The 14,871-nt window shown below is 47.1% G+C and overlaps 1 protein-coding gene and 1 long non-coding RNA gene across 5 annotated transcripts in view; one reads left to right on the top strand and one right to left on the bottom strand.

Moving 5' to 3' along the window:
- The window catches only part of ASB18 (ankyrin repeat and SOCS box containing 18), a 58,186-nt gene extending 43,618 nt beyond the window's left edge, over positions 1 to 14,568 (bottom strand). For 2 of the 4 annotated variants that reach the window (XM_088665739.1, XM_088665796.1), the window contains exon 1: positions 929 to 1,254. In XM_088665739.1, the coding sequence (XP_088521865.1) occupies positions 929 to 1,172 (244 nt within the window). In that variant the 5' untranslated portion in view covers positions 1,173 to 1,254. Of the gene's footprint in view, positions 1 to 928; positions 1,273 to 14,318 lie in introns of those variants that run through there. The other 2 variants (XM_088665706.1, XM_035139182.3) reach the window with 2 other exon arrangements.
- On the top strand, positions 3,954 to 8,850 carry LOC148687454 (uncharacterized). Its single transcript, XR_015948905.1, has 2 exons — positions 3,954 to 4,206; positions 6,849 to 8,850. It is a non-coding gene; the product is annotated as an uncharacterized LOC148687454 (long non-coding RNA).
- Positions 14,569 to 14,871: the final 303 nt, after the last annotated feature.

Genomic DNA, 14,871 nt, shown 5'->3' with positions numbered 1-14,871 from the left:
CAACTCTGCCTATACTGGAAAACAGTCCTGCTCCTCTTCCACCCCCCCTTGCAGGCAGCCCCCCCCCACCACCACACAGTCCCTACAATAGGGTAGGTGCAGAGCTTTTGTGTCACATAGACCTCTCCTTTCACCCTGTGGGAGAGATGGGAGAACAGCAGTGGACTGAGCGGATGCAGCAGGAGCTGCTCAACCTGACTACAGAGATGCAATCCTACACACTGCCCAAGGGGATATGAGAGAAGCACTGGCTCCATTGCCAGGTGAGGGAGGTGTGCTCCTGTGGAGAAAACAGGAAATGTGGGTCGGGGGGGGGGCTCACCTGGGAGACAGCACTGATGGACCTGAGGTGATCAGACCGAGGAGGATTCCTTGGAGCATGGCTGGGTGACTGGAAGGTAAGCACACACCTGAGGAGGAGGAGGAGGAGGAGGAGGAGGAGGAGGAGGAAAGTGAGGGGCTGCTCCACCCCTTTCACTTGGTCTGTGGCTCAGTGGGAATCCTAACCCAAGGACCCTGAACTCCTTGCTGAGACTTTCTATGATGCTAACAATACTGGACACATTTGGATCCTCTTCCAAGGGGGTCAGCCCTGCTCCTTAGACCAGATCAGCACATCGCCATTGCCACCTTGCGCAGTTTCCATAATCCTGTCCAGGTGTAGAAACAAATGTGCGATAGCAAGCCTACAAGCCTGTTCACTGCTGACAGTGCTCTATGATACTAGCCAAAGACCCTTGCTGACCCACGTGAAAGAGCTGCTGGGAGGGACGGAGGGAGGGAGGGAACCAACCCTGCACACAGACTTTGGGAGCAACTGGATAGCCACAAATAAGAGAAGACTTTTTTAAAAGCACCACTTGCCTCAGTTTGGATTAGTAAATAATACCTGTTTAAGTTTGAAAGTGGTCCTTGAAATCTAGAGTACCTGACAGTCCATACGCAGCTTTCTTTTTCACCTGCCATTCCAGCTCATTTTTACTGATCTCAAAGACCACATTGACATCTTCGTAATACTGATCAACTAGAGCTTTGAGCTTCTTGAGGTTTCCTGTGACCAGAGCCTCAAAGTATTTCTCCAGAGGGGCATGGCGAGTCTTCAGCTTGAATCTGGATCCTCCCGGCTCAAAGATCTGCAGCTTGTCTACAGCAGGTCCTGGCACCTCTTCCATTGTGCTAATCTGCAGCTAATTTTAGTCCAGAACCTTGTTGTGCAGATTACGGAGGTCTTATCGTTTGTGTGACTCCATTTGTGCTGCCCAATTAATTTCTAGTTAGGTCTCTGACATTGCTTGTATTTAAATCTGGTACTAATTGTTACTTGATACAATTGAAGTCACGTGGGTGGGTGGCTACAATAACAGCCACTTTACTACTGAGATTACATGTGGAAATAAATATAGCTTGACAAGGTCAAATATTCCTGGAGATATTTTAATTCCAAGTATAATCTTGGCAAGGAAACATTCTCATGCACAGTGAGGTTTTTCCCTATAATTGATGTTAGCCTATTTTAGTCCATATGACATGTAATGGTTTGCGTGCTTTGGGATCTCTTGCATTTCAAACTTTTATTGTCTGCTTATCCACATGATTTTCAGCACCAGGTTTTCTTTCCATGCCATCACCATGAAATACAATTCTGTGATTAGGATATATATCCTGGTCATGTGCAATGCCATAAAATACTGCCTTTCTTTATTGCATTAAAGTGTCATAGCATTTTTCACTGAGCAAATTCGAATCTGTTAGCCCTTTTTATGCTGCAGAAACTGTAATCCCTAAGGACTAGAAGCCAATGCAATAGAATCCATCTGTGCTTAAGGTTCATGACAATTTCCCCATTGCTTTCAGCTAGGTTATTATGGTGGTGCTGGTTAGTGACTAGACAAAAAATTGACTCTAGATGTAGGATCGGTCCCTAAACTCACTGACTGAAGGGCACACAGGGGGCAAGCCAGAAACAGGAGATGCACAACTCCTGTCTGTGCCTAGGACTCAGCAACAAAGCTGTTTACATGCAATAAGTATCTGATATCACAACCAGGGGCTAACTTTTGCCAATCATTAGAAATGCCTCAACACATCCCCACAGCAGTTCATCTGCAAATCTAGAAATTGTCATAATAAATAAGAGAAATAATTCAGGGGTCTCCCTCGGCAGGTGATGGACTCTCCTTCCTTGAAGGTTTTAAAGCAGGGATTGGATGATCATCAGCCACATATGAGATTTCTACATTGCAGGCAGATGACCCTTGGGGTCCCAACTCTAAGGGTCTGTGTTTCTACCGTGTTTTTCATATTTTAAGGCATCCCTACAAAATAAGGCATCGCAGGATTTTCAAGACCTAGCGAAATATAAGGCGTACCCCGAAAATAAGACATGCTGGTATGGCAGGGCACGCCATGCCAAGTCCCAACCCAGCGGGACCCGGCAAAGGTCTGAGAGGGCGGCTCCGGGAAGCGAGGAAGGAGCAGGCAGCGGCCGACAGCAAGAACCTTCCGCGAGGGAAAACGGGACGACATGCCCAGGCGAGAGACAGGAGGAGGAAGAGGGCAGCGGCGGCAGCAGCTGCAAGCAGGGACCCAGACAAGGAGGCAGCCGGGAGCGCGAGAGGGAGCGCAGCCGGAGCCGGAGGGTGAGGAGGAGCCTCTGGCGTGGGGAAGCCGGAGGGCGGGCAGGCAGGCAGGCCGGGCGGCTGTGGCGGGGCAGAGGATCCGCTGGTGGGAGCTGGGAAGGAGGAGGAAGTGATGCGTGTTCCGGCTCCTCGTGTACTGCAGCGCGGCAGCCCCGCCCGGCCTGGCTCCTCCTTCCCTGGCGTGCGCTGTGCTCGCGCTGTGCTGCTCTCCCGCCATCTCTTCCGGCTCAGCCAGAGCCGAGACAAGGACACGGGGAAGGAGGAGGAAGAGGAGGCGGGGCCTCGGCACCCATGGCAGCCTCCTCCGGATGGGAGCAGCACTACACGGCGGGGAGCCCACCCTTTGCCAGCTCGAGCTCCAAGCCGGCGGCGGGCTGCTGCCTTTGCTGGTTCCCGCTCAGTCGGGGCTCGGCAAAGCGCGCACTTTGCCAAGCCCCAACGGAGCGGGAGCCGGCAAAGGCAGCAGCGCGCGCTTTGCCAAGCTCCAAGCCGGCGGCGGGACGCAGCAAGAGCTGCAGCGCGCACAGCTTGGAGCCCCAACCCGGCAGGACCCAGCAGCGTGCCCTGCTGAAGCACCAACAAAGTGCACAGCAGCCAGTTCCGGGCGCCGAGCCACAGCAGGAAGAGGAGGTACCGTAATTTTTTTAAAAAAATAAGACACCCCCGAAAATAAGCCACAGGCTTATTTTCTTGAGTAAAAATGAATATAAGACATGACTTATAATATGAGAAACACGGTATGATCTTTTGAATCGAATGCAAGCTGATTCTTAGCTTGTTGCAGAGCAGAATAGGGCATCCTTAGAAAAGATAGGACACTTTTCAATAAGGAAGGTTTTCAACTTAAAACCTTATATTAATTAATTAATTAATCAATCATACCTTTTAAAAACATGTCAGGTGTTTATTGTGGAATGCTATAAAGTTTCAGCATACATTGCTGTCGGCAATCAATTACTACTGTCCTTTAGCATGTGTTTGCAAAGCTTACATTTAACATTGCTTAGGCCAGAATCTGCCTGAAATGATAATATTTTGTTCTGTGAACCACCCCGAGACCTCCGGTTAGGGTGGTATATAAATTCAATAAATAATAATAAAACGTCTGCATAATCCTTGGGCTCACTATAGACTCGGGGAAAGAATTACGGTAGCTGCTCTATCAATCTGAATGGTGAAGAGTTTTCTGTCATTCAAAGCTTGAATTCCCTATCAAGTCTTTGTGGTCATTACCTGTAAGGGGGAGGGCTTATAAGGAACAGCCCCCCCCATCAGGTCGAGCTCTTCGCAGAGCAGCAAGTCCAGTAGCGGATCAGATTACAGGAATCAGGAAGTAGAGAGGGAGGAGAGAGGCTCTGACAGCATGCGAGAGAAACCTTGCAACCTCTGAGGCTACTTTTGAGCAGAAAGAACCATGAATGCCGCGGATGCAGCAATCGTGGCCGTGCAGGCAGAGGCGGCCCGAGTGGAGTTGGCACAGGTGGTTGAGACTGCCAAGAGGGAGTTAGAAGCAGCCAAGAGAGACACGGACACGGCACGTCAAGAAGTTGATAAGTTGGTGCAGGAGGTAAGAGCCAAGAGCAGCAGGGAACAGGAACTAGTGAACCACACAGCTCTGCTTAAGGCACAGCTGGAAGAGAGAAGGCTAGCAGACCAGAGGGGAGCCCAAGGGGGGTTCGGAAGAAAGGTCCCGTCCCTGGTGAGCATGTTTAACGGGGACCCCCAGCACTACTTGGGTTTAAAGACGGAAATGAAGTATGCCTTAAAGCTGCAGGAGGGGGAATTCGCCAACGACACACAGAGAGTTGTGTTTATTAGTGATCACTTCGAGGGCCCAGCGAGGGATTGGGTGAGGCCGCTTATCGCAGGAGAAAATCAAGCAATGCAAAATATGGATTTATTTTGCGAAGCAATGGATGTGATGTTTTCAAGTGAGACGCAATTAGACATGACCAAGGAGGAATTGCATGATTTGAAGCAAGGGACAATCTGTGTGTGCGCTTACTGGTCCCAGTTTGCAATGCTGATTCACAAACTGGGCTGGGATCTGACTTCTGAACCAGTGCAATCCGCATTTTATCTAGGGCTGCACCCGGAAGTCAAAGATGAATTATCTCTGGGGCCACGCCCTAAAACTATGGATGAATTGAGTAAAGCAGCTTTAGCAGTGGGGATGAGACAAGAAGCGCGACGAAAAGAGAAACCGGGAGGGAGAACAGTGTGTCCTTGGTTCCCACGCGCTCAGGAGAGAGCAGCTGAAGCTCCGCTCACCCTCCCACCCCCAGAACCCATGCAGATCGACGGAGCGCACACATGGGACTTTCAAAGCCCAGTGGCGCCGAAAAGAAAGGAGGGGAGGGGAAGGGAATTGCTTTCTCTGTAACGCTCCAGACCATTTTGCCAGGAAATGTCCCAAGTGCAGAGAATGGCAAGGGAAGGCAGGAATAGCGGTTCAGGAATCCGCGGATCGCACACAGCCCCAGGTAAACGGGAAAACCTGGCTGCCGGAAACAAGATGTTACGTCAGTCAGAGGCAAACAGACTGGGTAGATCGTTTGCCCTTGGTGGAATTCGCCTACAACAACGCAGTGCATGTCTCCACGGGAGTCACGGCCTTTAAGGCCAAATACAGGCGCGACCTCAGAGCATTCCCGGGGTGGGAGTGGGAAGACGAGGAGGGGCCAGCAGCAGAAGACTGGGCGGAGGAAATGGAGGCAGTGCAGCAGCAGCTCAAGGAGCACTTGGAGAGGGCTAAGGAAGCTTACAAGAAGGGGATGGACCGCCATTGGAGACCAGGAGAGGTCATCAGGGTGGGGGACAAAGTCTGGCTGTCATCGGAAGGGCTTCCTACGGTGGGGAGGTGCAAGAAGTTGGCACCCAGACGATTGGGACGCTTCACAGTATCGTAGCAGATCAATCCAGTGGTGTTTAGGTTGGAGCTTCCAGAATCGATGAGAATCCACCCTGTATTTCACAGATCATTGCTTTCACCATTCAGGGAGAGCACCAGGTTCAGAGACAGTCCCGCACCTCCACCAGGCATCCCGAGGGACAGGGAGGCACGGGAGATGAACGTGGCCACTGAAATCCTAGACTCACGATGGGGGGGGGGGGGAAGGAGGGTTTGGAGTACCTCATGGCATGGGAGGACACTCCAGTCTCCAAGAACGCCTGGGTGCCAGCTTACGCTGTGCAGGAGGAATATCTAGTAGAGGAATTCCATGCACTGTTCCCGCCCAGGCCCAAACCAAGGCGCTTTTTTGGGGGGGGGAAACATCAGCACCAGCATCGGGGGGGGGGGAGACACCTCATGGGAAGAAGAACAAGCAGGGGAAAGACGGGGATCTCTGTGGGAGTGGGAGGCAGTGTTCCGAGAACAGGGAGAGGAGGACATGTTTGACGCCCGTTCCAGCGATGAGACCGCGATCACGGACTGGGAACAGGTGTTCACTCCCACAGGATCGGACAAGACAGATTTCCTAGGCTTTCAGTCCTCGCCCCAAGTGCAATCCCAGGGTTCAGACTGGGAGCAGGTTTTCACCCCTACTAGCTCAGATGCCACGGAGTTCTTAGGTTTCCAATCATCTCCTCAGCTACCACCCACCTCAGGAGAGGAGGGAGGGAGGCCTGGTGGGGGTGGATGTAAGGGGGAGGGCTTATAGGGAACAGCCCCCCCTCATCAGGTCGAGCTCTGTGCAGAACAGCAAGTCCAGTAGCGGATCGGATTACAGGAATCAGGAAGTAGAGAGGGAGGGGAGAGGCTCTGATAGCATGCGAGAGCCTCAACACTGAGTAGAGAAGGAAGCAGCTGGGAAGGAAATGACGGGATTGGCCACTGGAGAGCAGTCAGAAGGACGGCCCTTCCCCCCCCCCACACCTGAATTGAGGTGCACGGCACCCCGTAGGGCGAGAGGGAGGCACTTTGGGGTTCCCAAGCTGTTATGTTGGGCGTGAAACAGAAAGAAGCCATTGTGAGGTTCTGACTCGGACTAAGCAGACATGTTTTCCACACTCTTTGCACTGTAAATAATATGCACAATAAAGACACCTTAAAGACAAGGAGGTGTGGAGCGTCATTACTCAAGAGTAGCTGCAAGAACCTCTGACATTACATTTCCCCTTAATCTCTGACTCCTCTTTTCCCCTTACTTTCCAGTGAACTTCTTTTCCCAGGAGTTAATTTTTCACCTCGGTCCCTTTTATTTGCAGGAGGAAATGTTATGAAGTACGGGTCCTTGAAGCTTTACATCTCACAAGTGAGACCAGAATGTTGCTTCACAAGGATGCTCCTAAATGCTCTTGGTGAGAAGTGGCCAGTTGTTGTTCAGCAGAAGAATTCTAGCAAGTTCTCCTGTAGCTGAAGGATTCCTCATGCAATGAGATTATCCACTAGTGGCTAAGAGCTGTAACACTCACAACCCGCATTCTAGTGCCTATTGGGATGCAATCCCTAAGGATATTTGCTATTTGCCCAAAACACAAAATTGAACATTTAAGATTGCTGAAATATTTATTTCCTCTTTTTGATACTGCAATCCCTTTTGCATTGTAGTCAAAAGGTCTGCTTGAGCAAAAGATAATGGCAACCCAAATTCATCTCTTGCCATCTCCATCCAAGTGGTGCTTTGCACAAGTCACAGCTATGGTGCTTCATGACCTCTCTGCATGAGGCAGAGGCAGAGAGAGAGGGGGGGGAGAGGGAGAGGGAGAGGGGACGGACTGAAGTGTCTGGGCTGAAATGTGTGGAAATGGTAGTTAAATAACTGGGAAGTGGGTACAATGGTGGCAAGCTGGCCTGGAAGTTGACAACCTGTGTGGCGTTCTTTGTTCTTTGCTGCCTGCTGGACTCATACAGATGAGCCAGTTTAGATGAAAAGCACTTAGAATAGATTATTCCTCCTCTGTTTCATGAGTACAATAAGACAATTATTTAATTTACTTGAAACAATTATCTTTGAATCATGGAACTGTAGAGTTGGAAGGGACCACAAGGGCCCTCTATCCCAACCCCCTGCAATACAGGCTGAATCTTTTGCCCAATGTGATGTTCGAACTCATGGCCCTCAGAGTAAGAGTCTTGTGCGATACCGACTAAGCTATCACAAACCTATATCTTGTTGGAGAAATTAATGAGTTGCTGTGGATTTGGCATCTGACAGTGATTCATGCACATTCAATGCACATTCTTTCCTTGGGGACAATCTCAGAGCTGATTTAAGGGTGCACATTGTCCAGCCCTGCCTGCAACAGAGGAAGGGGGTTTGTGTGTCTCAAAGCAGCTCCACACCAGACTTTCTATGCACATGGAAGATTAAAAAGTTGGCCTCTGCTAGGCTGGAAGAAACTCCACTGGGGGAAGCAGGATTGCTCCAGAAGATACCTACTGTATCCCCTTCAAGGGCCCCCATTTCCCAGGGACAGTCCCTCTGTTTCCCACCAAGCTCAGGGAGAAGGAGGAACCGGCAATTGTCCTGAGTGGCGGCTGTGGAACTTGACTCCATGTGAAGTGAGGCAGCCTCCACATATGATTCTAGCCCTTTTAAATGGCTAGTCTATGGCTGTATCTGGGTTTTTTAGTGTGGTCATTTTACTGCATACAATGTAATGAAAGGCTTGCAGTGTTTTTTGCTTTTTTGGTAAAATTTGGTTTGAGAATTGTATTATGGTATATTTTGCTTGTGTACATTTTTATGCACTGCTTTGGGAAGCCTTTTGTTTGAAAAGCGATCTAAAACTCTTTTGAATGAATAGATATTCTGTATGTGTAAGCTAGCACATCTGAATCTCTGCTGTGTATTTCAGGCCACTACAGATTATCTTTCTTTTAAAGCAAAGTTAATGTGGGATGCAAAGGGTTAAGTGCAGTCAAGTCACAACAATTCCTAGATAGTCCACTTGGAGGACTGAGGAGGAACACATGACTAAGGCTGGTTTCCTGTTCCTCCACATGCTAATTAGATGGGAAAGGCGGTAGATAAATTCTGAAGCAAGAAGCCATTTCCTTCTCTTACTCTCTTGGACTTCAAGGACTCAACATCTAGTGAGGTTACTCTCTCTCTCAAGGCCTCCAGCCTAGAGAGAGATGAGATGGAGGCTCACTTCTTATAAGTGAACTTCACAATGTATATATTACCTTTGACCTAAGCAAGTCTACCTCTTGAGTATGCTGTATCTCAGGAAGATTGTAAGTAAACATCTTTTATACTTTTAAGAGCATTGTGTCGTGTCTTTTCTTTTAAGAGGGATAAAGGGGAAAATACCAGGAAAATACATTTTATTTTACAGGCTTAAATCAAGCCTGCGCAAACGTTTTTCTGCTGTGCATTTTGCAAAAGGGGAATGTTTTTACTTTGCTAAAGTTTGGTGGTTGCTAGCGCAAGCGGGGATAGGATATATTAAACAATATTTCCTCATCCACATTCCTGAACATTCCCATAGTTAACATGTTTTATGTGGGGATATAGATAACTTCCCTCCAATTAGCACTTCTATTGTAGTAGAATCATATTTCCCTGGCAAAGACACCAGAGAGTCTTCCTTCATCTCTTGGGCATACATTGTTCTCCTTGCCATGTAGAATTCTGGATACCCTGTTTCTCCAAAAATAAGACATAGTCATAAAATAAGCCGTAGCAGGATTAAGTACTGTATTCAAGGAATATAAGCCATACCCTGAAAATAAGACATAGTGATAGGCGCAGGAGCAATGCTGGCCGCGGCAGGAGGAGGAGGAAAAAAATAAGACATCCCCTGAAAATTAGCCATAGTGTGGTTTTTTGAGGAAAGATAAATATATGACGGTGTCTTATTTTTGGATAAACACAAGGTAGCTTCTTGTGGACATCCTCTGTGATGAGGGAAACAACTCCTCACTTGCCTGATTTTTTATCACTTTTATGGTTTTTTTTTTTTTTTAAAGTTTCTATATTGGCAGATGACTTACTCTTGTACAACTCAATGGTTTATGGTGCTGCTTCTAATCTTGCTTTGCATAAGAAAAAGGAAGATGACAAAAAGCAACAGCATTTCCCCTTCCTCCTGCAACATGCATACCATTACCTGCCATTTCACAAACCATTGAAAACTTTAAATTTTATTTTCTTTGCAGGAAGTGCCCTTTTCCTCCCCATCACTGGAGGATTACATTTCTATTGGTTAGTTTTTGTAAAAAGGGAAAAGGGAAATGGGCTAGCAAACATCCCTTGTGGACAGCGTCCTAAGCGTCTGCAGCTGGACTGGGGTTGTGGGTCTGAGCATAGGCCTCTTATTTTTTAAATTTTTCTGAGTAAGCCTTTTATAGAATAAAGCAAAGAACTTCACCTTATTTCCACACACACCCTTGGCTGCCCCCAATCAATCTGGATGATGTAATTTGCCTGATAAAATTATGTGTACTAATTATGCAAATGAGCTAGACTAAATTAGCATGCCCAGTCTGCATAATTTCTCATTCAAGCACAGAGGCATGCAGGGAGGGAGTAGGCAATGGAAGGTCACCTTTCTTGACTGCTTGGCCTGCAAAGAGACGGACTGTAGGCTTCAAGGGGGAGGCTGCCTCTTTCCCCATCATTCAGAACACCTGCTATTCCTCTAACCCAAACATTCCCTTTTCTAGCACCCAATTAGTAGGACCACCAGGGTGTGGGAGAAACTTGATGTGAATATTCTACAGAATACTCTTGAAATGTCAGCATTAATATATGTGTGTGTGTGTGTGTGTGTGTGTCCGCGCCTATACACACACAAATTGTAACTTTGCTGCTCTGGACATCACATCACCATCGTGTCTGTACAGCTAGACTCCCATTTGGCTGGTGACACTGTTTGTAACATATGAAGAACTGAACTCATGGCATGAGAGAGGCTGCAGGTGTCTCTGCCAAGGGTGACGTGTTAACACTTCAAGGGTGACGGCAGATGTAACAATCCTAATATGGTGGAAGTCACTTAACCACATATTCATTGCCCTTAAAGCACATTTCAGAAACTGAAAACACAAACTGCTTCTCTCTTCATCCTAACTGTGGTGAAAGCGGTTTGAACACACATTTCCCTGGGTTTTCAATGCAGTAAATGTTTGTTCAAACAAACCACTTATGCCATACCTAAAATATGATGTATTTTTCAGCACTACCAGTTGTGTATGCACATAATCCAGTTGGCAGCCCTCCTTCGTAACAGCCAAGCGATTTCTAGGAGGAAAAATAGAATCAAGCATGCCACCTTCATTTCTTTATCAGGAGTCAGACACTTGACATTCTGTTTTCAGGTCATAAAGTACCATCTTTGGCTTGCAGCCAAAAGAGCTTGTAGCAGGGGCTTGCAAAGACTTTTGAGGTCCTGACAACCAGCTGATTGTTGGACCTTCAAAGCACTGTTTCATCTGATGCCATTGTGATTGACAGATCACTGATTGACAGATGGGCAACCCTGCCTTCCTGTCCAATTTGACCAATTGGGGGGGGGGGAGTGGTAGGGAAGATAAAGATCTGGCGAGTGAGTTACTTTCCCCAACTGTAGAAGCAGATATCATGCTGTAGCTCAGCCTAATGACTCAATTTTCTATATCTTTGGTAGTCAACTGGAGTAGAAGTGCAAATAATGCAAGATTCATTATAAACACATACATTGCTTGAGGATACCCTCTCTTCAAGGTAAAATTATCCTTTGTTTGCTTATTGAACTGATAGCAGAACTATTTCAAACAATTTCCCTTAGGGTAATTCACTTTTCTCCTCCATTGAAATTTGTACTGTATTACTTCCAAACTCCCCTCCACCAGGAATTAGTTTTATTCTGGACATCCAAAGAATGGGTTGCAAAAGAAATGCATGAGAACAAGGAAGAATTCTACATACCACGTGAAAAAAGAAAAGGAGGATGAACAAGATCTCACATTCCAGGAAATTTATGGCATATTGAATAAAGAGCTGAAACTCAGAAACTGGCAGCAGATGTGCCCAAAATGGCTGCCCATGAAAGGCGCCCATTTAACACTGGCTTGTGCCTGTGTCTCCACCATACACAAACAACTTGAGTGCAGTATTTGACCTTTCTCGGTCAGAACTGGTTTGGATTTGTATCAAACAAAAGAATAAAACTATTGAACAAATTATCCAAATGCCTCCGGTAGCAGCAAATATCAGTTGATATAAACCACTTCCTAGCCCAGCTGAGTTGCATGGAGAGGCCTTGGGCTTGGTTGACATGCATGCAGACACACACGGAGAGCAATGAATGAAAATCTCAGATCTACACAGAAGCTGGCCAGCATGTGTCAATCTAGAGTTTTATCAGTCTAGGGCAGGGATCCGGCCCACGAAGACCGTTTTACCGGTCCATGAGCTGCCCCCGAACTGAGCGGCCTGCTCGGCGAGTCCCCCATGTGCTGCTGCAGTGTGGCGCGGGGACTCGCTGAGCGGCGCCGAAAATCGCATCTGCGCATATGCAGATACTGGAAATTGCTTCTGCACATGCCGAGTTGCCGGAAATCATTTCTTCGCATGGCCAGTAAGCCTTGCTGACCCCTGGTCTAGGGTTAACATACAGAGTGCTAACAGGCAGCTGTTAGTTATGCCATCATCAAGTGAAGGACATTAAATAATAGCTCAAATAAAAACAAACTGTGATCTGGCTTAGCATTGTGTTTGAATCCAGGCTGATGGTGTATTTTCCAGAACAAAACAAAAGTGGTAAGCCAAGAGCAAACCTTTGTTACAACACATAGCATTTCTGGAGAGACACAGACCATGAGTCTAGGTCAAAATGTAGCAATAAGCGAGACCATGCCATTTCCCAACAGCGCTGGGGAGGGGCAAAGCACCCACTATCTCAGCAGCATTCAACAGCACTTTATGCTGTGTGTTCACATGAAATCATAGTTTATGGTAAATATGGTTAATAATAATAATAATAATAATAATAATAATAATAATCTGGCCGTGTCTCCCCAGCCACATCAGTCATTAAAAACTTCCCCAAATAGGGCTGCCTTCAGATGTCTTCTAAAAGTCAGATAGTTGTTTATTCTCTTGACATCTGATGGGCGCCACCACCGAGAAGGCCCTCTGCCTGGTTCCCTGTAACTTCACTTCTCGCAGGGAGGGAACGCCAGAAGGCCCTTGGAGCTGAACGATGGGTGTGGAGACGCTCCTTCAGGTATACTGGGCTGAGGCCGTTTAAGGCTTTAAAGGTCAGCACCAACACTTTGAATTGTGCCCAGAAATGAACTGGGAGCTAATGTAGGTCTTTCAGGACCAGTGTTATATGGCAGCAGCCACTCCCAGTCACCAGTCTAGCTGCTGCATTCTGGATTAATTGCAGTTTCTGAGTCACCTTCAAAGGTAGCCCCATGCAGAGCGCATGGCAGTGGTCCAAGCGGGAGATAACTAGAACATGTACCACTCTGGTGAGACAGTCTGCGGGCAGGGAGGGTCTCAGCCTGTGTACCAGATGGAGCTGGTAGACAGCTCCCCTCGACACAGAATTAACCTGTGCCTGCGTGGACAGCTGTGAGTCCAAAATGACTCCCAGGCTGCGCACCTGGTCCTTCAGGGGCACAGTGACCCCATTCAGGACCAGGGAGTCCCCCACACCTGCCCACCCCTGTCCCCCAAAACAGTACTTCTGCCTTGTCAGGATTCAACCTCAATGTGATGTGTGAACCAGGCCACTGAGTAAACTAGGCTGAAAGACAAAGTGTTGGTTATTTGATTCCACTAGACTAAATTTTTGCCTTGGAGACAGTCAAGATAATTCCTAGTTAGCCACTAGGTGTCTCAGATTGCTGTTTCTACAACAACCTAAAGACAGCCAAGTATTTGAAGTAGGCTCTAGTCTCCTTTTCTGCTGGCAGTTTCACTTCTTAAAACACAACAACCTGAGTCAGATACGATTGTGCTTAGTCCTCAAGCTTGAAAGACTGCATTTCAGGTTAAAACCAAAGTATGGCTGTCAAGCCATATTCAGAGTGGAGGGTTTGAGACATGGAACAGTCCAGTTGATACAAGTTTAAGTTTCTGCAGTACTGACTCCCACAAATCAAATAGGATTTATCCCAATCTCTGTGCTGCTTTCTGCTGTTGAATCACAGGATTCGCGAGGCTGTTAAGTTTCAACGGTTATAGGAACTCCAAACTCTCATGCTAGTCAATGCTTCCTTCTTTTCTTCCTCACTGTTGCTCCTGGAAGCAAGAAACACCCAGGGCTTAATATGATAAAGGTTGTGAAACAACCTTTTAGTGGTGGCTTTATTATGCATTATTTCAGCTGTGCAGAGGGTTTGTTTTCTACCCAATGGAAGTTGTATTCATGATGTGAGGAGGTGCATTTTATGTCCAGAGAACCTTGCAAGCTTTCCAGAAACTGGGATTGAAGCAGACATTCCCCTTTAATGTAGCTATTAGCACTTGTCTGCTTGCCTGTAAGAATAGACCACATCCCCCTTCATCCTATTATGCTACCTGCCAAAATTTCTGCGGAACCTAAAACTGCCTTCTCAAATTGAGCAAATTCAGAAAGAAAAATGGCATTAAGTATATACATAACTATTTTTTAGGTCAGAATTCAAGTGTTCTTGGTATAGTGACAATCCTGTAAAGGGAACCATTTAACCTAGCACACGCCTTACTGCTAATTTCTTAATGAGTCAGTTTTTAAATGCACAAATGATCCAGTTACCTACTAACACCAAAGTGTGCAACTGAGCTGTTGGGGTCTTCATCCAGTCATCATTAGACAGCTCTATGGTGGCATCTGCATGCTTAACTTGATTGCAGAGTAAATCCATGACCACCTTTTTGTCCCCGGCTTCTAGCGCATTCTTTAATCTTGTAACCAAATCGGAGTTGAGTGGATAATCAGGGATACAGTCAAAGGAGGACTGTCTAAGCACTTTGTGGACGGGAGCCATTTTTTCGGGCAGCGTACAAAGTCAGCCTGCTGTAAATGAAAAGTGTTCCTTGGTGGGCTAAAAATAGAAAGAGCCTAGCTCCTCTTTCGCCAGTGGGATTAGTGGGGGGAGGTGTAATTGAAGTCATTGAAAAGGGGTTACAAGTTGAAAAGAGCCAGAACTCAGTAACTGAGAAATACTGTGGAATATTTTCTCCAAAAGGAAACACAGAGTGGACAGGTGCTCTTTTCCTAGACTACATTCTATCACTGAACCAAACTGATAGAACAGAGCATTAGCAAACTTGGGAGGGGGCATTTTTGGGACCCAATTCTCCTGATG

The sequence above is a fragment of the Zootoca vivipara genome, chromosome 1, assembly GCF_965207765.1.
Source record: "Zootoca vivipara chromosome 1, rZooViv2.hap1.1, whole genome shotgun sequence".
Classification (NCBI taxonomy): Eukaryota; Metazoa; Chordata; class Lepidosauria; order Squamata; family Lacertidae; genus Zootoca; species Zootoca vivipara.
This window is presented reverse-complemented; position numbering and strand designations above follow the sequence as displayed.